At 42.4% G+C, this 27006-nt stretch overlaps 1 protein-coding gene across 1 annotated transcript in view; it reads right to left on the bottom strand.

The window, feature by feature from the left end:
* cac (calcium voltage-gated channel subunit cacophony) overlaps positions 1 to 27006 on the bottom strand; it is a 2326612-nt gene that overhangs the window by 131317 nt on the left and 2168289 nt on the right. Inside the window, exon 46 of the mRNA XM_080268748.1 lies at positions 13993 to 14107. Coding sequence (XP_080124874.1) covers positions 13993 to 14107 — 115 coding nt within the window. The remainder of the gene's footprint in view (positions 1 to 13992; positions 14108 to 27006) is intronic.

Below are 27006 nucleotides of genomic sequence, written 5' to 3'. Positions count from 1 at the left end.
AGTTGGTCCCGACATTTAAGATGACAGTGACCAGGCTCACTCATCCCTGAGTGGCATTACGTGAGTAATAAACCCCAACCATTCCTTGGATATAAACCTTCACCGGCTCAATCCGATTGGAGTGCAATAATTACCCACTAAACCACCAGGCACCAAAATTTGGTTATATGGTTACCACCCAGCGTAGTAAATGGTTTCCTGGTGCACAGGAAACCATTTGACTTGTCACTCAGTGTAGATTCACCCACAGGCTGAAGGAAGTGGAAAGAATGAAAGAGAGAAAGACAGAAGAGGGAGTGTAAAGTCATCTGCAGGCAGAAGGACACGGAAAGAATGAAGGAAAGAAAGACAGAAGAGAATGGAAGGAAAGAAGGATGGAGAGGAAAGGGCAGACACCCGAGAGCTGCACTACATCGAGTGAGTGGATGGTGAGTGCCCCCACATACAGTATATATATATATATATATATATATATATATATATATATATATATACATTACATCCCCACAGTACGTGAGTTCCGAGTACGCGATCCCCCTTGTACGTGAGGACCTATTTTTTTTTTTAGTGTATTTTTTATTAATATGCGAATTGAACTCCTTGTAAACGAGACAGTCAGCGAAGAGTGGCCCAAATCCGGGGTTACCCCGAGTACATAACATTGCCCCCCTAAGAAGCGATAACATGTAAAGGTCTATCCATCTATCTATCTATCTATCTATTGCCAGACGCCATAATCCCGTAAGGGGTGGCCATTTGACTTTGAGTTATTTGTTTTACAGGGAGGGGGACTAACCCTCCACCAACCCACTTGTTGACACATAGGGAGCACGTATGGGTTGGTTATATGGTTACCACCCAGTGTTGTAAATGGTTTCTTGGCTTACAGGAAACCATTTGGCTTGTCATTCAATGTAATGCCACCTGTAAAGGAAAAACGATCAATAAGAAGCGACAGGAAAGATGGGTAGGAAGAGAGGAGGGCAGGCACAGAAAAAGAATGATAAAGGCTAAGGAAGAAGTAGGCAGCACTACATCAAGTGTGTGGATGATGGGCGCCACCACCTACCACCAATGATTTACCTAGTAAAGCCATGATCTTGTAGGTTTACTTTATCTTAGGTAATATGTCTTAGGTAGTTTCCCTGTGTAGTACAATACTTAGATCTGAATGGCGTCTCAAGGGTTGCCCATGAAGGGGGGTGCTGCCCATATTTAATTTTTCCCATAAGTTTATGTATTCACATTATGCGAATTCCTAGTACACGACGTCCTCTGCCACACATATAGGCGCATACTAGGGGGATGTACTGTACTGTATATATATATATCCATCCATCCATCCATTATCCAATCCTACATTGCCCCATGAGGAACGTAGGATACACAGTATATATATATATATATATATATATATATATATATATATATATATTGCAGAGGACCGAAGGTCTTTCAGACTATTGTTTTTTTGGACTATTGGGAGGACCCTTTGAAAACATCAGAAATACTTACATGATCATTAAATAAGCACTTAAAATGATATGGGTTATTGTTTTACTCACTGGAAATGCAGAGAAGTGTAGATAACCAGTTGCAGGCAGGTACATTCAAGTCCAACGGCAAGTCCAACCAGATAAATCCTTAGATAAAGCCCAAAGAAATTGAAAAACTTCCAGGAAACTTCAAAAAAAAGCCTAGAAAAATTAGAAAAATTTTGCCTTGACAAATTTGGAGTACTGGGATTATCAGATTATTGGTGGCCGGGTTAGAGGACTGTTACTGTATATATACATATACAGTATATACATTCAACCCTCAGCTATCACTCCCAATTGGTCCCGCTACGGCTGCGCTATAGCCGAAACCATGATAGCCGAATTGAAGAACTTATGGTAATAATTCTAACTGGTGCCATGACCTCAATATTTACCCCAAAGATACCCTTTTTGTATCACATATTAATATATAATAGTCTAAAAATGAGCATGTTTTATGATGTGATCACGATTCGTATAAATACCCCTCACAGTTGATTCACTGATGTTATATTTCTTCCCCACACTTCGCTTGGTCTCACCATTCTCTATAAGTTTCACATTTCCAGTTTATCTGCATAACTTAGGTTCTTCCTCTTCTTTATTTCCCTGCCAGGTGCCGCAGCATTATGTTGGGTGATGGTAAGGGGACGGGGAGGGGGTACGTTGGCCATGGTCATATCATAAAAAAGGTTATTGTTCTTGTTATCACTGTTCACGGTCTGAGGGCGTGCACTTGAATGGTTTGGCAGGCAGGAGACTTGGTTGGGCGTCCAATCAGCGTTTGGCTGGCGCTGACGTCACACGACCAATCACAGAGTGATGCTTTTATTGGCTGGGCGGAGCACTGGAGTCTGGCTTTTTGAAATTTTCGAACATTTGCCGTGCGTGATAGCAGGCATTTAGTGAATGATAAAGGTATTTGGGTAGTTTTTTATATAGGCATGATAGCGAGATACGCTATAGCGGAACCCGTGATAGCCGAGGGTTGAGTGTATATATATACTGTATACATATATATATATATATATATATATATGTGTACAATATATATATCATTCATCATCATCATCATCATCATCTGGACCTCCTTTCCCATCCTAGGGCAGGGTGAGGAGTAGAAATGTCCAAACAGCCCAAATCTGCCCAGTCCAATGGGCAACATTTCCATTCGCTCACCATTCAACCCTCGGAATCCTGGCTCTATCCGATACGCCAAAAACATTCACCACGTTCCGTAGCTTCATACAGACATATCCCAGAGTCAGTCTGGACGCTGTCACATTAAAAATGGGTGCCAAATTCCCGATCATATGCTTCGTCTCACAATATTCATCCAGCCAGCTCAATCTCTTATGAGTCACCTAGCCTCACCGACTTCCACACTTCTATTCCTCTAACACTCATCCACTATATCCCTCCACCTTCTCCTTGGCCTACCTTGCCTCCTTCCTCCTTCATATTCATTCAGATATACCTTTTTCACCACTCTATTATTATCCATTCTCTCCACATGACCATACCATCCCAGTACACTCTCCTCGATTCTGATGTCCACAAACTTCTTCACTCCACATCTTTCATAAATCACATTATTTCATATCCTGTCCATTCTCTGTACTCCACATACATTCCTCAGCAGTCCCATTTCCACTGCCCTCATTCCTGACTTTTCATTTTCATGTCACACCATAGTGTCACATCCATATGTTAAAGTTGACACTAACACTCCTTCATGTATGCCTCTTGCAGCTGCAACACTCTAGCATCTGTTCCTTATCAAGGCCTCCATTGCACCAGTTATTTTCCTTCCTTGTGTCACTTTACTTTCCACTCTTTTGCACATTTTCCTCTCTCTTCTAACAGTGTACCCAGGTATTTGAACTCTCTCACCAATTCCAGTCTCTCTCCATTCACTGTAACATCACATTGGGAGTCACCTGCTCTCTCAATAATCATCACTTTACTCATTTCTACATTTACTCTCAAGGCACAATGCTCACAGACATCAGCAAAACTCTGCACTAGTCTACCAAGTTCTTGTCCAGTACCTGCAAGCAGTACTGCATCATCAGCACACAACATATTTGAGATATTACATCCATCACCATTCATTACCAACACCATCCCCCCCTCTCCATTTCTCATGTTTTTACTTCTCTCATCACCCCATATATATACTGAACAACCATGAGGACATCACACAACCTTGTCGGACGCCCACACTGATCGTGAACCATTCACTTAGATGTCCATTAACCCTTACGCATGCATCACTACCATCATAAAACCTCTTAATGGCACCTAGCATCTTACCATCTACACTGTACATGCACAAAACCTTCCACAATCCTTCTCTGTCTACTTTGTTGTATGCTTTTTCCAGATCCATGAAAGCCATAAATATCTTATAGTCTTTCTCACAAGCCTTCTCCACTCTCTGTCTCTCCGCAAATATATGATCCACACATTCGCTGCCACTCCTAAAGCCACCCATCTTCATCACTCACTAGGACTTCTGATATCTCCCTTACTTCCTCTAAAATAATTCTTCCATATAACTTCCCTTCCACACTCAGTAAATTTATGCCACAAAAATTCTTGCACAGGGGTAAAATCACAGCCTTTTTACACTCTGCTGGCACAGTTTCACTCATCCACTTCAACAAGCACTTCATTCCGCTGTCTACACTACACTTAATCATCTCTGCATACACCTCATCAACCCCAGCTGCTTTCCCATTTTTCAGCACCTTCACAGCGCTCTTCACTTGTGCGAGTGTCACATTTCTTCCTGGCTTATAAGTATGTCCATATATATATATATATATATATATATACATATACAGTACATCCCCACAGTACGCGAGTTCCGAGTACACGATCCCCCTTGTACGCGAGGTTTTTTATTTTTTATTTTTTTTATTTTTTTTTTATTAGCATGCGAACTGAACTCCTTGTAAGCAAGACAGGAGGCGAAGAGTGGCCCAAATCCGGGGTTACCCTGAGTACACGACATTGCCCCCCCCAAGAAGCGATTACGCTTACTTACGCTCCGCCCACCTTGTGACGTCGATGCTCCTCATTCGTCACATGATGCCCATATGAGCCGTTTGGAGAGTGGTGAGGTGAGAGTCCCAGCAGAGAAAACACGCGCACAGAGGGTACACTCACTGTTCCAGGTACGTCCCCGTTTACTCTGAGGTTATTTTTTCTTTGAGCCAGGATGTCTGCCCCCTCCTCCAGGAAGAAGTGCATCACCCATGCCATGAAGATGCAAGACATTAGGAGGAAGGAGAGTGGGAAAGGTAACACGGCCATTGGCAAGGAACTAGGTTGGCAGAATCATCTGTGCAAACTATATGGGCTAACAGGGAGGCCATAAAGAAGACTGTGAAGACATATGGGACGGCGGCATTGGACGGGAGAAGCAGGCGACCAACCAGGCTATAATTCTTATAGAATGGTACCTGGCTACATTTATCCTGAGGAAGGAGAAGGAAGGAATTCCACTGAACGGGCGCTACATCAGGGGCCAGACCAAGATTTTCTACAAAGCTGCAGCTCTGAAGTTTGCTGAAAAGAAACCATTTAAAGCCTCCCTGGGAAGGCTTTGCCGCTATCTGAAAAGGAAGAAGCTACGTCAAATTCGCCTCACAGGGAAACGTGCATCAGCGGATGAAATGGCGGCCAGTGATTATCCAGCCATCCTAAAGAGGATAATCAACGAGGGTGGCTACAGCAGGGACCAAATTTCTAACACTGATGAAACAGCCCTATACTACAAGGCTATGCTGAAGTGTACTTATGTTAGTAAGCACCAGCGCCAGGCCCGGGGCAGAAAAATCGACAAGAACAGGATAATAGTCATGTTCGCCGTGAACTTATCAGGCTCACACAAGATGCGGCCTGCTGTGGTGCATACTGCAGCACACCCCAGATGTTTCAAGAATCAGCGCTGCATGGATTACAGCGGGGTATACTGGTACAGCAACTCCAATGGTTGGATGACAAGTAGCATCAGTTCCGAGTGGCTGTTGCGGCATTTCATCCCTGATGCCAAGGCAAAATCCCGGGAACCTGGCATCCCCTTCAAGGTGCTTCTCATCCTTGATAATGCCCCAAGTCCTCCAACCTGGCTAGCAGACCTTAGCAAGGATAGAAAGATTGTTTTTCTGCCCCACGAACGACCTCTCTCATCCAAGCGCTAGACCAGGAGTTGATTGCAACGGTCAAGCAGCTATACCACCAACGCCTCTACGATCACCTCCGAAGCAAGACCGACAGCTCTGAGGAACTGCAGGCAATTCTCGACTTGAACACAGTTGGGAATGATGTCATGGACGCCGAGGATGGTTTGGACTTGCCACCCGCTTCATCCTCACCGCGCACAGCACCTGCACAACCAACTTCAACTTCTGAGAAGACTATTATGGCTTTTTGGCGGTCATTCAACATCAAGGATGTCATCACTCTCTTGTTGTCCTCTTGGGCAGATATAACCATTGCAATAATTAACTATGCTTGGCGCCTCCTCGTACTGCACGTGTGTGAAATCTCACTGGGAAGCAGCTTTCAGTCCCTGGCCACTGCCAAGGCAGCCGCTCTCACAAGTGCAAAAGCTGTGCCCGGGTTTCAGGCCGTCCCGCTGGAGGAGATCAGGGGTTCACATTCGGCAGCAGAGGAGCAGGATCCCCAGTAAATCGTGCAGTGAGTGGTCGAGGCTGACGCAGAGCAGGAAATCGCAGCAAAGCCAGCAACAACAGTGATGGAGAGTGAAGATTTGTCCATGATGGAGATCAGCAGGGTACTGTATGCCCTTGATGAATTCAAGGAAGAATTCAAGGACATCGAACGCTCTCAATTGCTAGTGGAGGAGGTAATGTCTTCACTGGACAAAACCGTTCGCCTCTACAACGACAAGTACAACCAGGAAGTAAACAGACGCAAACAAACACTCATCATCCGTTACCTTTGGCTTGAACAAAGTGAGGAATCACTCCCTTCAACATCACAAAAGCATTTCCTGAGGAGGATCAAGAGACTGATTTGATGTCTGAGGTGTCAGAAATAGACTTTGAAGGGTTTATGAACAAAGTGAGTGCATTAGCTGGTGCAAGTGTCGAAAGTGCTGGTGAGGAAAGTGGTGAGGAAGGTGGTGTGTCGGGTGGTGTGGTGGGTGATGCAGGAGATGCATGTTAGGTGCCTCATCCTGCCTTGGATCCTCTTCTTACCTCCATCAAGCCTACTGTCCTCTTGGGTAAAGGTAAGCAGCCATATTCTTGTTGGTTTAGTTAAGCCATATCCTTGTTGATTTACCTAGTAAAGCCATAATCTTGTTGGTTTACTTTCTCTTTGGTAATAGGTCTTAGATAGTTTCCCTGTATAGTACAATACTTAGGTCTGAAAGGGGTCTCAAGGGTTGCCCATGAAGGGGGGGGTGCTGCCCATATGTAATTTTTCCCTTAGGTTTGTGTATTCACAGTACGTTACTTCCTCTGCCGCCCATATACTCGTGTCCTGTGGGGATGTACTGTGTGTGTGTATATATATATATATAGTGGGCTCACATAGTGCATGAGAGATTGGGCGGTGCATGAGCTCGCGCACTGGGAATTCGCGTACTAGGAATACATAATCTTATGGGAATAATTACATATGGGCGGTACCCCCTCATACCTGGACATTTTTGGGCCCTTAGAGACATAATAAAGGTCATATGTTTCAGACATTGTACTAAAGCTATAGCTACAATAACAAAAATATGGGTAGTCACCTTAACAACAGTAAACAACAGGCCCGATGACCTTAAATAACAGGGGTTTCGAGGCACGGCAACACTTACAGCACCGCACTCCCCACCGCACCTCCCACCGCACCAACACTTCCCTCCACAGACTCCTCTTGAGCACCTTCCCCAGGAGCATCAAAGTCACTCACTTTGGCCATAAACCCTTCAAAGTCCAATGCTGACACTTCTGACATTGCATCCTCTTCATCCTCAACAGTAGAATACCTGGGAATTTCTGCGCATCAACATGATGACACGTGACGCGCTCTGTGAGGGGTGGTCGCGCACTAGTAGAAAATGGCATTTTTGAGCCACTCCTTGCCTCTGCCTCGCGTTCTGTGCGGTAAACTCGCGCATTAAAGGGTTTTTGGTTATGATTTTTGGTCACTCGTGCACAAGGCGAATCGCGCACTGCGGTGACGCGCACTGTGCGAGCCCACTGTATATCTATATATATAAGTAATCCCTCCAATACCCGATGTAATAGACCCAAAGGCATGTCCGGATAGTGATCCTGTCCGGATATTGGGCCCCAGCCTCCTGGACTTGTACTTATGGACCCTAACTCAGAAAAACACCTATACAACTCCCTTTGGACATGCATTGCACCTATTTAAGACCCAAATCACACCAATAAGGGACATAAAAAACTGCAATAAATGCAAAAGAACCATAAAATGAGGTTTCAGAGGTAGGCTTATACAATATTAAACATTCTGGGTACTTACAAGTCCCTGGCTCCTGGACTGGTAGTTATGGACCCTAACCTAGCCTAACTCAGAAAAACACCTCCCTACAGCACATGCATAGCACCTAAGACAGTATTCACACCAATAAGGGACATAAAAGAGTGAAATGAGGTGTTAGAGGTAAGTATGGAAAATACAGTACAGTACAATATGAAACATTCTGGGTACTTACAGCAAGTCCCTGGCTATCTCGATGAATAACCCACCTCCTCTCAGACTGTGACAGTAAGAAGGAGTTTCTGAAGCACTTGCAGTACACTGTTCATGAAGTCTTGCACAGAACTTAGTCATTTGCACTCAGAATTCCATTCGCTTAACACTGCGCACTCTTGTCTAACTTGCGCTCCATTGTACCTTAATGAAATACGTGTTGCACTCTGCACTTAAAGTCTTTCCACTCATAAAACCATTTTCTAAACAAAACACACTCTAGTTAATTTACGTTACACTGACAGTCCATTAAATCTTTGTCTTTTCACTCAGAACTCAAATTCCTTAACACTATGCACTGTTTTTATTTTTCACTGCACAACACTGTAAATTCCCGTGTGGTCTAGTGGAGAAGTTCTTGGCATCTAATCACTGTCAGAGTCTGAGCGTAGCACATGCAGGTGACCTAGGGGTGCGTCGCTGGGTTGTGGTGATGGCTTACCCACTGCAGATGACTCTGAAGAGAGACGCAAACTCACTTCGAGTGGTGACTCCACCATGCCTGATGTGCTGGGCTGTGGCTCGGAGCATGAGGGCCTGTCTTGGGGAGGCAATGGAGTGGAGCCCTGGGCACAGCGGGGGTCATGGGCCTGAAAAAGCTGTCAATGATTGATTGACGCAAGGAACGACGATTTTGACAATTAATGATGTGCTGCCTGAAAGCATGCACTTCCTCCACATGTCCCAAGGGCCGCATCTCCCTGTCACAGTCTGGGTGCTCCAGGTAGTCCAGAACAAACTCTAGGTGTTCCTGGGGTGCGCTCAGCTTGGGGATGGCTGAAGTAGTGTCACGCTGAGAGGAGTCCGCATCATCGTCGCCGTCCTCGTTGGAATCTTCAAGCTGGGTACTGACACCTGCAACTGAAGATGCGATCTCGATATCAGACATTGTCTGATACCCAGGATCGCCCTTGTCATCATCCAACCACTCACGCACTTCGTCCACATCAACATTGTCCCCATGCGCACGTAGATGTGCATGGAATTCATCCACGTCAAAACCTAGGAAATCGTGCTCCACATCCGTTCCGAGAAGCAGACAAGAACAACAATTTTCTAGAGTCTTGATAGGGATTTCCTTCCATGCATTGGCCCAGTTGTAGATGGCAGACTTGATGTTGTAGCGGCAAAGGTTTTCCAAAGTCCGCTGGGCTCGCATGTCCCGTCCCTTCCTGCACTCATCCTCGTCCTCGAGAACAACCATCACCTCGGCCAGGAACTTCCGGCGGTACAGCCTCTTCGTTCCCACGATCACTCCTTGGTTCATTGGTTGGATGACAGCAGTAGTATTAGGTAGCAGAAACATGCACCTAATGCGCCGATTCTCAGCCACCAACTCCTTGTCGCACAGGTGGGCAGGTGCATTGTCGAGGAGAAGGATGGCCTTTACCTGGTCGCGTGGGATTCCCAGTTTCTCCGTCTGGTAATGGATGACCTCCTTGACGAAATGGCAGTGGAACCAGTCTTTGAAGATCTGGGCTGTGAACCATGCCTTCAAGGAATGGTACCAGACGACAGGAAGGACATCCATCACCCCACGAAGACACCAAGGCTGCTTTGCACGGCCAACAATAACGGGCTTGAGCCGCTGCATGCTGTTAGCATTGGCACAACACAAAGCAGATATCCATTGTCTGCAGAGCTTGCGGCCAGGTACACGCTTCTCCGTCTCCTCGGCTAGTGTTCGTCGGCAAAGAGCGATAGAATAAGCCAGTTTCATCAGCATTGTAGACTTGACCGAGAGTGAGGCCCTCACTGTCGATCAAGCCCTTCACCTTGTGCTGAAACTCGTCTACGCCATCCTCGTTGGCGTCCAAAGCTTCACCATGAGACTTACTGTTGGTAAGGCCATGTCGTTACTTGAACGCGGAGCCAACCTTCGGATGCCTTGAAGCCTAGGGCATCGTGAAGCCTTGCGAACTTCTCAGCAGCAGGCTTCAGCTCCGTGCAACGCACCATCACACCAGCAGGACGTTGCTGTCAATACCAAATCAACGCGGAGCGGTCAACGTCTGCATACTTGGGAGTATACATCACCTTCCTCTCCACGTTGCGTTTGCTTTTCGACGAGAAGTCAGCTGTGTACTGCATGAGTTTGTCGCGGGATCTCTTGATATCAAACAAAGTAGATTGGGTCAGGTTGAATTCATGGAGGATGCGTGAGGTAGACCATCCCGAATCCACCTTGTCCAATATCTCCCTCTTCTTCTCCAGAGTCAAAATCATTCTCTTCCTCTTCTCAGGTGGCAGGGCCATCATCACACACACGAATGAGAGGCACGAGAGCAGCAGGAGAACCTGCAGCAGGTAAGGCACCACCACAAAAGCGAGCACGTGGGCGGCCATGATGACGAGCATGCACACACAACAAGAGGATGCAGGGGTGCTCTAGCAGATGTCGGCAGAACAATGCACCAGAACATAGCTGGCCCGCGCAGCGAGCGCCAACTTCAAATTACAGGCGGGAAAAAATCAGATTTTAAAATAATTTTTGCGGTTTTTGGCCCATTTTGGGAATATTGGATCCCAGGACGAAAATGTCCGGTTATTGGGGATGTCTGGAAAATGGGCGTCCGGATATTACAGGGATTACATGTATATATATATATATATATGTATATATACAGTATATATATATATACAGTACCCTCGCATCCAGCACGGTAATATTGTCATGCATGGGTCATGTGTTGGACCAAAAATGTTTGGACTAATAATAGAGCTTATGGGGAAAAATGAATTATGTCAGCAACCCTCGGAAAAGTCACCCTAAATACCTACCATATACCTATACATATATTGGTACTATTGTAATTATAATAAATGGTACTGTGCTATGAATGATAAGTAACCTTTTAGGATAGTGTTGGTGGGTTTGCTGGGAATGGAAGGTGGTATCCAAGGCTGTAGGTAGTCCTACTGGGTCCCCGGAGGATGGCTGCTGGCGTCACTAGCGGTTAATGGCTGTTGCTCCTCCTCAACCTCCCTCATAAATCCTTCGAAATCACACTCAGAATCACTATCTTCGTCCACAGCCATGGAAGGTCCTGCTTCTGCCTGTCCTAGCACTGTAATCCTCGGCAAAGTGCATGCTTCTCACACTGTTGCCAGAGCCCCGTCTCGTGACTGTGGAAAGTGATCGCTGTCGCTGACTCGGTAAAGAATAAGGAGAAGCAACTTTGTTTATAAACTGGTACACACGCCGATGAGAAGGGTTTCAAAACGATTGATATTTATTCTGAAATATTAATATGTATTCAGTGTCAGGCTAAATGTTCAATGCTGTAGTACGATATATTCTCTGTCGAGTCGCCTGGGTTTTGGTCACACTGTTTTGCCCGTATCCTCGGCAGGAATCCATCCAGATGAATTCCAAATGCCCATGGTATCGTCGGCAATTTTACCACGTTACTGTTCCGATTTACCATCGTATCCTCGGCAAACCTGGTATGAAGTGCCATGTGATAGCCTTCGGCTGCCAGGATCTTGTCTTAGTTTTTTATTATGATCCTCACGTTGGCTTCATTCATGTCGTAGGCCTTGGCAATGTCAACTTTCCTCTCCCCTTTCTTCTTCCTCTCGATGCTTTCTAGCTTGGTGGCCTGAGGGAGGTGCCGACGCTTCTTGGGGTTCTCAGAAGGCTTCCTAGGCATCATGAGCAGGGTAAAATGCAGTAACAAGGGCAGAAAATGCAGCAAGAAAAAAGCACCTTCCAATGCAATTATGTGACTGAGTGGCGCTGTGGCGGGAGAAATTTAAACAAAACATCACGTGACACCAGAAGCGTTTTTAATTGGGCGGCATCACGATCACGTCATGATAGCGGGCGGGGAAGGCTACTTGATCAGAAGTTTTCATTGGCTATCATCATCATGGGAATGTCCAGTATGACCGTGTTGGACCGGGGGTGATCGTGCTAGAGTGAACTCTACGGATTTCCCCCACTTCTCGGAGCTCTGTGCGTGTTATGCTAACACACTCGTGTTGCAGTAATTAAATCGTATTAAATAATACTAATTAATTGCAACGTTGGGTCTGGTTAGTACTTGGATGGGTGACTGCCTGGGAGCACCAGATGCTGTTGGCATCCCTACATGTCAAGTGGGGTTGGTGAAGGGTTAGTGCCCCTCCCTGTAAAACAATTAACTCTAAGCCCTTGGCCACCCCGTTTGGGATACATGGCGTCTGGCAATGAATGAATGAATGAAAATTGCTCTCCGTGCTGGACCCGAATCGTGCTGGACTAACGCGTGTTGGACGCGAGGGTACTATACACAAAATCTTAGCTGTTGTGTACTGATCCTCCCAGTGCTATGTCAATCAGGTTTCAGTATCCTCCCACACTGGCAGCAGAATTTATTTTGTATCTGGTATATGACCTAGTGAAATAAATATTACAACACAATTTCACATTGTAACCAAGAATATTCAGCAATGTATTTGCTTAACTACAAGCACAAAATAAAACTGGATGACATGAAGGCCATGATGTGGAGTATGTTCTGGACATTCCTCTAGCCATAATGAAATGGTGACATGGTCACTGAATTTTGCATCCTCTCTCTACAACACCAACATCTTCTGGGGGAACATTGTAAGATGACTGAAAATACCAATGTTTTAAAATTATTCAGGTTTGTGATATACATTATTCATAATTGAATTATTTGTGCATCTTATGTTACTGATGTGCTGTTTAGTTTTAAGAGCCATTTGGTACTGATTTTTTTTTTAATGTTTTAACTTTTGTGACTGATGACAACTATGGCAGACTATTTGCATTGTTGAAAAGGAAAAAAAAATTGCAGAAAGGTGTTGAGAAAAAAACTGAGGCATAAATAATCACCAATAATCATCATTCTCCTGCCAATGATTTTTTAAAAGATGATACAGCCCTGCTGGCCATCCTCCTCCACTTTTATTCACATCAGTTTCATCTACATCTGATGTTACTTATATCTTCATTAATAAAAACTGGCTTCCATTTCCATCAGAGATATGAACTGAATGTTTCTCAATTCTGAAACATAACCTTAAACAAGCTGCAATGAACGAAGTCTGCACAGCACTGTACTTGGTATGAAATGCTTCACATTTCATGTACTGGTGAATACAACAAAACATTCAGTACATTAAAACTATAGTTAATGATATGTTATTGTGGTGTGACACAGATTCATAACCACTAAGCTCATGGCCACACTCTCCTCCACAATTGAGGCCATCAGCTCAAACACACAACACCTATTTCCTCATAAATGCATTGACACAATCAACCCCTTCAGTAGAATTCATAATGCTATGTACTGTACTGTACTGACAGCATCAAGCTCAAACCCCTTCACTACCACAGGTCTTACCCAAGCTGAAGGATGCCACTTAGCATTTGCTAGACAAAAATCTTGGTACTGAGGGAGTTGATGGGAACAGCTTTTACCATTTATTACCCCAAACCTTAATTGAGCTGCATAAAATATTCAGGGTGAGCTTGAATAAAGTAAATGACATAATTAAACTGAAGGGGTTAACAATACTGCAGTTACAGTACTGTATTCAGTTACTGATCAATAGTCCTTCCTGGGAAAAAATGTTTCAGTAAGTGTTATGAGTTAGGTTTTAAGGTATGTTGTGTGTTAGGGCTGGGTCAGGGATGCAGCGGCCAACACAGTGACACCATGCAAGGCGGGAACGGCTAGCACCAAACCTGCCAGCTGCCCTCACTCGACCCGTCATGGTCTGAGCCACGCTTGAGGGCACCAACCCCCCCCAACGGCAGGGATTTTTTCGACCCTTTCTCACTACCAAGTACATTGTCAATGCTGTAAAATGGGAGAAGATTGAAGCAAAATATGAGTGATTCTGAATATGGTAGTCAATTATGCATTTATGTCATATAAACAAGAGCTGTACTGTTATAGTTATTAACATTCATCACTAACAGTCACCACCATCTTAGCTAGGCAGAGCTGGCAATGCAAAAACATAACATTTCAAAGTAAATACATTTCAGAATAATTTGTTTTGAATGTTATTACAACCCTTTTAGCAATGATGACTACAACTGAAGTCCACTGTCCAGCTTTCTCCTAATATGATATACTGTGCCTGGCTATATAACTATCTATCTATCTATCTATAGCCCGACGCCCTAATCCCGCAAAGGGTGGCCGCAGACAAAACGCCTCCAAGTCACTCTGTCACCCACCATTTGACTCCCCTCCCCCCAACTCACCCCCCCCTCCCTCATATACCTCTCAACTCCATCCCTCCACCTCATCCTCGGTCTACCCCTCCCTCTCCCTCCCTCCATCTCACCTACATACACCCTCTTAGTCAGTCTTTCATTCTCCATCCTCTCCACACTGAGATAATTACCCATGCCATTTTGCTCTTGTGAACTATTTTTCTCTGTTCCTGCTCTCTCCATCCCTAAAGGAATTACAAGGCAGCACCACACTCAAACAGCATCCCTGAGGTGGGAGATATCCTGAAAGCTGGCCACATCAAGGTGGGAGGTAACAAACTTCAAGATAATGCCAGTAAATTATTTTACTGAGACTAAATTAAAACTACCTCTCATCTGAGTTCAAATTTCTATTGTTTGGGAGCAATACTGGAAATGTGACCTCCATCCATCATTACTGAGTTTCAAATGTTTAAATTCTCCATATTTTTCTGTCTCTGGTTACTCACTGGAGCTACCCACAGCAAGTGAGATCTCACACACTTGCAGCTGACACTTGCGCTGAATGGTGGCTAAGAACACACTTCATACCTTGGAAGGCTAAGTTAATGGGTGGAAATGACTCCAGAAAGCCAGAAAATAACAAGGACGCATTGTTTCTATAAAGCTTACCTTCAGTAAGTTGCATTTAGCCTAAATGCACTACCAGCTCATCTAATATTACATATGCTGCTGAAAACATAAACTTTAGTGGTTCCATTACTGATGCACCAGGCTCATGTATTCTGTATCACGTTTTCCTTCTCACAGAGAGTTCTCTCCATCAGAGGCAAGCCAGTTTATCTCAAGCATGCTTGTGACTACTGAAAAGTGTACTCACACCTCTTTTGGTGACAATTTTGTTTGATTTATGTGGTTATTTAATTAACACAGCAGGTGATGCCAAGGTATACACATTCTCCCTGCTTATGATTTTTTCCATTATTCCTGGTTTTCTGAACCAATGTTTCATTTATAGGTGAATGCTTTTGATAGTGTTGATGAAGCTAACGTATATTTTATCTCTACTCATGACCAAGCAGGTGTGAGGACATTATCAAGAACAACTTGCTCTTTTTCATTTTAGGCTTGTGCTGTGGTGAAACAGTGAATGTGCAGCAGTCTGTAGGACCTACAGCATGGCATACTCTTTTTTTTTCAGTGCTCACGAGTAATGCTAATTTTTTATGATGCAATTCTGACTTGTTGGTGATAAACAGCAGTGGATTTTAAAAAATGCATGGCATAGCTCTTGGGCAGCCTGTGCATCATCTATCAACTCCTCTACTCCTGTGTCTCAGGTTTGGAAATGAATGTAAGATACAGGGGAAGTATTCATTATCAAACCCATCAGTGGAAAGAATCAAGGGAGAATTCCAACAGAATTAAAATAAAAAATCTCTTCTGCTATTGCAGAACAGATTTGTAATAAATTCTAGGAGGGTTCTTTCAGCACCATATTTTGCTCACTGTGTGCAGTAGTACAGACTGGGATTAGATTTTCATTCTCAAGGAAGTAAGCCAAGCAGAGTGGTTCAGGTAAAGTGAACCAGTTTTAAGCATGGGAACAATGGGCAGATGTTTGAGGAGGGAGTGGAGTAGCGATTGGCACAACTTTGTCTTGGATTCAGTGCACAATGGATCACTGGATCGTGCAGCAGTCTGTTGGTTGTGAAGCAGTTTGTAAAGTTTAACTCCATAACTGCTGTTCAGCAAGCATTTAGGTGGCAGTTTGGCAATGATCGCAGTCAGGGATCAGCACCATCACACAGGGTAATTTGTGCATATGTAAAACAGAGGGGGGGCAAGTGGATCAGTTCAGAATAAACCACACCCACATTCAAAAACAGTCATAAGACCTTAAGATATGGAGCATGTGAGAAGTGATTTAGTGCAGAGCTCATGTCATGCACATGTTGACATGCCCATAAGCTGGATTTATCTCAAGGTAGTTTGTCAAGAATTTGCATCCTGACCTCTCATTCCATCCATACAAAATTCAGTTAGTGCAGGAAGTAAACTATCATGCTAAGGAATGACAGGAGTATTGTTAGGTTTTAATGGAGACAGCAAAACATAATCCAGATTTTGCTAATTCTTTGTTAATGGGTGATGTGGCCAATTTCTTCCTGGAAGGTTCTGTAAACAAAAAGTATTTTTAATACCTGGTACTGGTCAAACAAAGCTCTGCGAGAACAGAGCAAAAGACCACTTTACTGTGAAACGGTTGTTGTTTGGTGTGCTGCTGGACCATTGGATATCACTGGACTTTACTTTCTTTTTAAATGCTGACAGCCATGCAAAAACTGTGAATGCAGAGGTATGCAGAAATGACAAATCTAACTTTTCCTCGGTTACATCACCACTATTTGTTAATTTGCTTGTAAAGTTCACTGCAGACTGGATTCAAAATCTCACCAATCTCGTCATTAAGGTCTTCACACCAGGAAAGGTTAAATTCACTTAGCAGCTCATCCTTACCATTAGACTGCAGCAATATGGCCAGTAGAGTAACCATCCCAAAATGACTTCAAATGTACATCACTGTCTTGGAAATGGTATGAAATACCTATTTATGAAGTATTTTTGCTTAACGTACCATAGTTGCAGAGTTACTGCAGTCATCAATTTTCAAACTGGTGAGAAACCAGTAACTATAGCTTCATTTACTCCTGCTAAAGCCTGAGTGAACTGCCAGTCAGGCCAATAAGCCATAACTTGAGTGTGTTCCACTTTTGTCAATTCATCTGTTCTTTGCCTCTCTTCCCTTAGTCACTGTTGGCCTTACATTCAATTTTAGCATCAGGAACTTGTTTTTCTAGACAGGTTTGAGCCTTTGAGCCTTTCTTGGTTGCTAAAGCTATGGTAAATGGATCAGCAACTGCATAAATTTAATTCATAGTAGCTATTCCTCTTTTTTTCTGGGCTTAACCTGGAAGATGGAGATGAGAGATTACAGACAGTCTAATATCACATAAAAATTGCATGACACTGCTCCTACAGGAGTCTTTGTGGTGTGTTGTATAAAATGGAGTGATGGTCTCTGTGGTTGTAATTGTACTTGCTGCAGAGCTTCTTGGGTGTCTGTTGATGTCTCCTCCTCTTCTGCCTGGGCAATGAGATCTTCCCTGATATCTCAGTGCTGTCCTGTAGCAACTCTTATAGTCTCTTCCCTCATTATCTTGGTGAAGCCTTCACCTGGGATGCAACAGACAACTTCAGCAGCAGCAGACAGTGGATCCATGATGGTATATGGGGACACTGAGGGGTAAATCTGGGGAATAACCTTCATCCAGGTTTGATCACTTCCACAGTTGACCACTTCCAGAGTTGCTTTGTCCCAGGTCTTTACAAATTTGTTATACGCATTTCTTAAGTTAATTTCCCCCCTCAAAATGCCGATTGTCAGGGAAGGTGGTTTTCAATGCCACTCCACCACTACTGCCAAAAAGTCCATCTTAATCCCACCCACCCCTGTCTTCCTACTCTAAGTCTTCCAGCTCCTTTCCTCTTTCTGTCACCTTCTCCATTAGCTTGCAGGTGAACTGCAGATACCAGCCTTAAAACTGGAAATTACAGTACTTCCTGTTTGTGTGACTGCATCTTCAGCACAGCGTTGGATAGATGAAACAACACCTCCATAACTGAGTGCCTGGCAACTAGACAAAGTGAATGATAAGGATAATTATCCATAAGGAAGATAATTTTGAAAAACGATTTTAGGCTCCCATCATGACCACGCCTATCTAGTGAACCCTGTAGACTTTCTTTTTTCCATAGGGGACCAGGTGCTTTTCTTTGGTGTTTGCCCATGGTATACTGAAGTATATGCCCTAGTGATGCTCCCAACGTGTTCTAGGAGCACGTGGCCATTGTTCTTGGGCATAGTGATATGCGATTTTTGCCAAATTTTTTTATGTGAGGTCAAAGTTGACCTGATACAGGGGCAGTGCGGACGTGTGGTATACACTCTGGGTGGCTCATAGTGGTCTCCCATGATGTGCCACATTCAAAATTTAATGCCTGGAAAATATTCCCAGATTCTCTCAGTATTTCGATTTTTGCCCATCACCTTTATACAGTGGTCAAAGTTGACCTGATGCAGGGGCACTGCGAGTGCACAGCTCACACTCTGGGTGACTCATAATGGTCTCCTGTGAAGCGCTTCATTCACAACTTAATGCCTGGTAAATATTCCCAGCCTCTCTCGATGTTTTGATTTTGGGTGATTTTTTAAATCCTAGGCAGTTTATGAACAGCTCCGGCACTGCCCACGGCAAAAGACATGGCCATTTATAAACGGCTCTGGCAGAGGGCGGGTTAATAAGATGAAAAGCCTTTGACTCCACCTTGTTCAGAAAAGCTGTATGTGGGGAATCCCCCCACACTTGAGTTTTACTCTACACATGTGGTAAATAAAACCCGTGTATAAAATCAACAACTGTGCAGGGGTAACAAAAGGCATGGAGTCAGCTTAGCACACATGACCTCTTGGAAGCAGATTTTATACGAGAGGTTATGTGACCTAACCATGATATATCCTGAGAGAATGATCTCCCATGTATGTTTAAAGATGATGCAGGATTGAGTCGGATATTATTACAAAATTAGAGGATATTTTTGCAGAAGATTCTGTCAGGTTGAATGATGTAAGAAATATGTTTTTTCATGCATTAAAAACAACAGTATTACTTTTATCCCAATCAGAGATGTAATGGAAGTCAGAAATTAGGTGTGCTGTAACCTCTTTCCTTGTTTGCTGAAGTAACTGCTGAGATGGGCATTGCAGGATGTGAATGGAAAGGTGAAGGGTGGAGTCATCAGCATATGAATGGATAGGGTTAGATGTACAGCGTAGAAGGTTGCTGACGAACAGAAGGAAGAGAGCTGGTGATAGGACAGAGCCCTGAAAACATCACTATTCATAGCTCTAGAAGAAAGTTGGCAGTCTACAACAGCAGCTATAGAACGACCAAAAAGGACACTAGAGATGAAGGCACAGATAGAAGGACTGAAACCATAAAAAAAGCAGTTTGGAAATCAAAGATTTATGCCAGACTTGACTGAAAGCCTTTGAGATGTCAAGTGCAATGGCAAAGCTTTTGCCACGATCCTGAAAGAAGGATGACCAGAAGTCTGAAAGGTAGGTGAAAGGATCACCAGAGGAGTGTCCCTGGCAGAACCCATACTGATGATCTGAAAGAAGGTTGTGATGGAAAAGGTGCTTTAAAATATCTTCATTATGAACAGGCTCAAAAACTTTTGATATACAGGATGTTAAAGCAACTGGTCGATAGTTAGAGGGATGGGAATGGTCACCCTTCTTTGGGACAGTCTGAATGAAAGCAAACTTCCAGCAAGAAGGAAAGGTACAAGCTGACAGGTAAAGGCAAAAGTGTTTACCTAGGCAGGGTGTAAACACAGAAGCACAATTCTTGAGGACAACAGGAGGGACCCCATTAGGGCCATATGTCTTGTTAGTACTGAAACCAGTGATGGCAGAAAATATATCAGCTGAAGACATTTTAATGTCAGCCATGAGGAAGTCAGAGGAGGGGGGGGATGTAATGGAGGAACAGCACCGAAAATGTCTAAAGTGCAATGCTGGGAACGCGACTTATAAAAAGTAGCGGCGCTCCCATTCCCGTTACTAACTTGAAAAAGTAGCGGCATTACTGGTTTTGCTACTTGATACGAAATGTAGTGGCGCTCCTGCTACTTTGGACAAGAAACAGGTACATGAAGGAAAGGTTAACAAAATTCTGTGATACAGCAATACACTATATACTGTTTTGATAATATTAGTCACTCTGAGTGGTTATGATGTGTACCAGTAATGTCAGTATATACTTACATTGAAAATAAAAAAATCATCACATACATGTCGGTGTCACTTTAATGAAGCTTAGAGCTGAAGGTACAGGAAAAAGCTATTTACTGTATAATGAAACTAATGTTCTTTTACACTGTTACCTAGTATACCTACTGAAAGTAACACGTAAATAAAAGGCAAAAACATGTGGCCTACCATTGATACATATTATATAGATTGATTATATTTCCAATTATACCTATTTAAGTAGGAAAACCAAAGTAAAAATGAAGTGGGGCTTTCTTTTAAAGGCTATTTGTACAATAGCATTGATTTTTCCATAACTTTAAACTGAAAGTAGCATACTGTTACGAAATAATAACGTAGCAAGACGTTGGGTCTGGTTAGTACTTGGATGGGTGACCGCCTGGGAACACCAGATGCTGTTGGCATCCCTATGTGTCAATTGGGGTTGGTGGAGGATTAGTGCCCCTCCCTGTAAAACAATTAACTCTAAGCCGTTGGCCACCCCGTTTGGGATACATGGCGTCTGGCAATGAATGAATGAATGAAGAATTAGTCTGAAAGAGAGAGTGAGGGAGAAAGCGGGAGTTAGAGACGGGGATAGTTAGAGGTTGTTTGTGTATGTGTATTTACCTATTTGTATTTACCTATTTGTAGTATACAGGAATTTAGCGATGCTCGTGTTGTCCTGTCTCCATATCCACATTTATCTAGTTTACTTTTACACACATGAATGTTTTTCTCCTGACCACCTTTTCGTCTAAGCCATCCCAAATACTGATGTATTTACCCAATATACCTAACTGAGATACACACGAAATATGCTATGCTCGTGGGTTCCCATCGCTGTTTCTCTATCTATCTATTGCCAGATGCCTCAATCCCGTTTGGGGTGGCCACAAACAAATCGCCTCCAAGTCGTCCTGTCCCCCGCCATTTCACTCCCTGCTCCCAACTCACACCCCCCTCTCTCATATACCTCTCCACCCCATCTCTCCATCTCATCCTCGGCCTCCCCCTCCCTCTTTCCCCCTCCACCTCACTCACATACACTCTCTTCGTCAGTCTTTCACCCTCCATCCTCTCCACATGGCCAAACCACCTCAGTGTGTTCCTTATAACGCTTCCTATCACATCCACATCAACACCACAACGCTCCTTTATATCCTCATTCGTCAGCCTGTCTCTCCATGTGACTCCACAGGCTCCTCTTAAATAACTCATTTCCACGGCTCTCACTCTTGACTTGTGTCCTTCCAACAACGTCCAAGCTTCACTTCCGTACGTTAGAGTTGGTATCACAATACTGTCATGTAGCAACTTTTTCACTTCCCTGTTTCTTATCACTGCTTTCAAAGAACCAGCAACCTTTCTTCCCTGCTGTACCCTTTCAAGCACTTCACCCTCCAAACCTCCATCCTTACTCATCACACTACCCAAGTACTTAAACGTACTCACATTTTCCAATTCCTCACCATCCAACCTCGCTGTACATTCACTGACTTCACCTCTCTCAAAGACCATCACTTTACTCTTCCCTACATTCACCTTTAGATTCCGTTTCCTACACACTCTCTCAAACTCACCCACCAAGCCTTGCAGCTCTCCTTCGTCATCACTCAAACACGGTATCATCTGCAAACAACAGTACAGGGAGTTTCCAAACACTATCCTCTCTCACCAGGGCCACTCCAACATCCACTACCCTACCTTGTACCTCTTTTATTACCCTATCCATGTACAGATGGATGTACTGTTTCTCAGTAAGTCAAATTTAGCTTTAAGCTCATTTAAGTTTTTAGACTGGATGATCTCTTAGTCAAGGCTATTCCATAAATCTATACTTCTGTAAGGAAAGCTATGTTTCTTGATATCCTTCAAACAGCTTGACTTTTTCAATTTCATTCCGTGTCCTCTTGTTGCTCTCTTATCCCATAAAAACAGATCTTCTCGGTCAATTTTATCTACTCCCACCATGGTCCTGAACACTGCAATCATGTCTCCCCTCTTTCTCCTTTCCTCTAAGGAAGGCAAAATCCAGCTTTTCCAGCCTCTCTCTGTATGACAGATCTGCCAGACTGGGGACCATCTTGGTGTGTGTGTGTGTGTGTTCTTACCTAATTATTCTTACCTAATTATATCTTTACAGGAATGAGTCAAGCTCGTACTGTCCCGTGTCTTAAACCACATTTATTGTACATATCCTTAAATTTGTGAATTGTTTTGGCACACACTATTTCATTTGGTAATGCATTCCAATGATCAATTGCTCTGTTTGGGAAACTGAATTTCCTTACGTCTTTATCACCTCTCTTCTTATGCAGTTTTTTGCAGTGTCCTCTTGCTGATGCTTCCCCATAGGTTAAGTAATTATTTATGTCTATTTTCTCCTTCCCTGATATGCATTTATATAGCATTATCATGTCACCTCTTTTCCTTCTCTCCTGTAGTGTTGGTAGATTCAGTTTATTTAGTCTTTCTTCGTAACTTAGATCCCTTAAGCTTGGTATCCATCTTGTAGCGGCCCTTTGAACTTTTTCAATCTTGTCTATGTGTTTTTTGAGATGAGGACTCCAGACTACTGATGCATACTCCAGGGTTGGCCTGATGAATGATGTTATTATCCTTCTTAGCATGTCTTCATTTATGTATGTGAATGCTATTCTCATATTTGTAAGCAGTGTATACATGTTCCGTACCTTCTCACTGATGTGGTCAGCCAGAGATAGTCTGTTATTGATAATCACACCAAGGTCCTTCTCTCTTTCTGATGTGTGTAGAGCTTTATTTCCTAACATATAATCCCAATCAGGTCTTTTTTCCCCTTTTACCAAACTTGATTACATGACACTTGTCCACATTGAATTCCATTTGCCATGTATTACTCCATTCATGAAGTTTATTTAATTCTTCTTGTAGCTCTTTACTAGAGTCTGTGTTAGTAATTCTCCTTTGTATTTTTGCATCATCTCCAAACATATTTAGACAGCTTTCATTTCCAGTGTTACTGTCTATATCATTTACATACACTAAAAACATGATTGGTGCCAGCACTGAGCCCTGTGGTACTCCACTAGTCACTTCTTTCCATGATGAGTAGTTTCCCCTTAGTACTGTTCTCATTTCTCTTTTTATGAGAAAATCTTGCATCCAACAAAACAGTTTGCCTCGAATTCCTCCTTGATGGTACAGTTTCCATAAAAGTCTTTGGTGTGGTACTGTGTCAAATGCTTTCTTGAAATCTAAATAGACACTGTCCACCCATCCTTCTCTTTCCTGTATTGTGTCTGTTACTCTGTCATAGTAGCTTAACAGACTAGTAACACATGATTTTCCTTTTCTGAAACCAAACTGTCTTTCTGTTATCATATTGTGTTCTTCGAGATGATTTACCCAAGCTTTTCTTATAAGCTTTTCTGATACCTTGCTTACAACACTGGTCAGTGATACTGGTTGGTAGTTGAGTGGATTTTGTCTATTCCCTTTCTTGAATAAGGGGACAATATTTGCTTTCTTCTAAATATCAGGTAGTTTACCTTGACTCAAGGATTTCTTGAAAATTAAAAATAATGGTTTACTTAACTCCTTTGCACATTCTCGTAGCACCCAACATGATATTTCATCAGGACCACTTGCTTTTCCTCTGTCTAATTTACTTAACTCCTCCTGTATTACTTTTTCTGAAATTTGTATATCTGGTAGTATGTGTGGGCATGCATGTTCCACATAGTCCCTCTCAAAATTTTTTTCTTCTGTAAAAACTAATTGGAAATTCTTGTTTAGTGCTTCACAAATATCTTTCTCTTGTGTATAGGTGATTCTCTCCTCCATAATGGATTGTATTATATCTTTTACTTTGGTTTTGCTTCTGATGTAGCTGTAAAATAGCTTCGGTTTATCACTACTTTTATTTATGATATCTTCCTCAAACTGTTTTTGGGCTTCCCTCCTTATTCTTGTATAATCGTTTCTTGCCTGTTTGTAATTATTATATGCTCTTTCACTATTGTGTCTTCTGTATCTATTCCACAACAAATCTCTTCTTTCTTTTGATTTTTTACATTCTGTATTGAACCATTTCTGTATTTTCTTATCTGCTTCTTTGTGCTGTGGGATGTACTTCTGGACTCCTATTTCATAAAGTTCACAGAATTTTTTATATACAGCATTTAAATCTTGTCCTCTAAGCTCATTTTCCCAATGTGTGTGTGTGTGTGTGTGTGTGTATGAGTGCGTGTGTGTGTGTTCTTACCTAATTGTTCTTACCTAATTTTATCTTTACAGGAATGAGTCAAGGTCGTACTGTCACGTGACTTAAACCATATTTATCGTACATATCCTTAAATTTGTGAATTGTTTTGGCACACACTATTTCATTTGGTAGTGCATTCCACTGATCAATTGCTCTGTTTGAGAAACTGAATTTCCTTACGTCTTTATCACCTCTCTTCTTATGCAGTTTTTTGCAGTGTCCTCTTGCTGATGCTTCCCCATAGGTTAAGTAATCATTTATGTCTATTTTCTCCTTCCCTGATATGCATTTATATAGCATTATCATGTCACTTCTTTTCCTTCTCTCCTGTAGTGTTGGTAGACTCAGTTTATTTAGTCTTTCTTCGTAGCTTAGATCCCTTAAGCTTGGTACCCATCTTGTAGCGGCCCTTTGAACTTTATCAATCTTGTCTATGTGTTTTTTGAGATGAGGACTCCAGACTACTGATGCATACTCCAGGGTTGGTCTGATGAACGATATTATTATCCTTCTTAGCATATCTTCATTTATGTATGTGAATGTTACTCTCATATTTGCAAGCAGTGTATACATGTTCTGTACCTTCTCACTGATGTGGTCAGCCGGAGATAGTCTGTTATTGATAATCACATCTAGGTCCTTCTCTCTTTCTGATGTGTGTAGGGTTTTATTTCCTAACGTATAATCCCAATCAGGTCTTTTTCCCCTTTTACCAAACTTGATTACATGACACTTGTCCACATTGAATTCCATTTGCCATGTATTACTCCATTCATGAAGTTTATTTAATTCTTCTTGTAGCTCTTTACAAGAGTCTGTGTTAGTAATTCTCCTTTGTATTTTTGCATCATCTGCAAACATATTTAGATAGCTTTCATTTCCAGTGTTACTGTCTATATCATTTATATACACTAAAAACATGATTGGTGCCAGCACTGAGCCCTGTGGTACTCCACTAGTCACTTCTTTCCATGATGAGTAATTTCCCCTTAGTACTGTTCTCATTTTTCTTTTCATGAGAAAATCTTGCATCCAACAATACAGTTTGCCTCAAATTCCTCCTTGATGGTACAGTTTCCATAAAAGTCTTTGGTGTGGTACTGTGTCAAATGCTTTCTTGAAATCTAAATAGATACTGTCCACCCATCCTTCTCTTTCCTGTAATGTGTCTTTTACTCTGTCATAGTAGCTCAACAGATTTTCCTTTTCTGAAACCAAACTGTCTTTCTGTTATCATATTGTGTCCTTTTAGGTGATTTACCCAAGCTTCTCTTATAAGCTTTTCTAATACCTTGCTTACAACACTGGTTAGTGATACTGGTCGGTAGTTAAGTGGATTTTGTCTATTCCCTTTCTTGAATAAGGGAACAATGTTTGCTTTCTTCCAAATATCAGGTAGTTTACCTTGACTCAAGGATTTCTTGAAAATTAAAATTAATGGTTTACTTAACTCCTTTGCACATTCACGTAGCACCCAACATGAAATTTCATCAGGACCATTTGCTTTTCCTTTGTCTAATTTACTTAGCTCCTCTTGTACTTCTTTTTCTGATGTTTGTACAGTATATCTGGTAGTATGTGTGGGCATGCATGTTCCACATAATCCCTCTCAAAATTTTTTTCCTCTGTAAAAACTGATTGGAAATTCTTGTTTAGTGCTTCACAAATATCCTTCTCTGTGTATAGGTGATTCCATCATCCATAATGGATTATATTTTATCTTTTACTTTGGTTTTGCTTCTGATGTAGCTGTAAAATAGCTTTGGTTGATCACTACTTTTATTTATGATATCCTCCTCAAACTGTTTTTAGGCTTCCTCCTTATTCCTGTATAATCATTTCTTGCCTGTCTGTAATTATTATATGCCCTTTCACTATTGTGTCTTCTGTATCTATTCCACAACAAATCTCTTTTTTCTTTTGATTTTTTACATTCTGTATTGAACCATTTCTTTATTTTCTTTTCTGCTTCGTTGTGCTGTGGGATGTACTTCTGGACTCCTATTTCATAATGTTCACAGAATTTTTCATATATAGCATTTAAATCTTGTCCTCTAAGCTCCTTTTCCCAAGCAATTTCTAAGAAGTACTTCTTTAGGTCATGATACTTCCATTTTTTATAGTTTAGGCTCTTTTTAGAACTTTCATTGCTGTTATCTATGTCATATGCAATCCTGATATTGCAATTTAGTACTGCATGGTCGCTTTTGCCGAATGGAGGGCGATATATTAAATTGGCAATATCGGTTTCTTGCCTAGTAAAAATGAGATCTAGCATTGAGGGCACATCAAGTCCTCTTTTTCTGGTGCTTTCCCTTACATGTTGCGTTAGGAAAAACTCTTGCATAAGATCCAGGAGTTTTTGGTCCCAATGCTTTCTTTGCTTATTATATCTAGAGTATTCCAA

Source organism: Coenobita brevimanus, chromosome 29 (assembly GCF_032717465.1).
Source record: "Coenobita brevimanus isolate Jiangsu-jjx chromosome 29, ASM3271746v2, whole genome shotgun sequence".
Classification (NCBI taxonomy): domain Eukaryota; kingdom Metazoa; phylum Arthropoda; class Malacostraca; order Decapoda; family Coenobitidae; genus Coenobita; species Coenobita brevimanus.
Note: the sequence above shows the minus strand (reverse complement) of the source record. Positions and strands in the feature narration are given on the sequence as shown.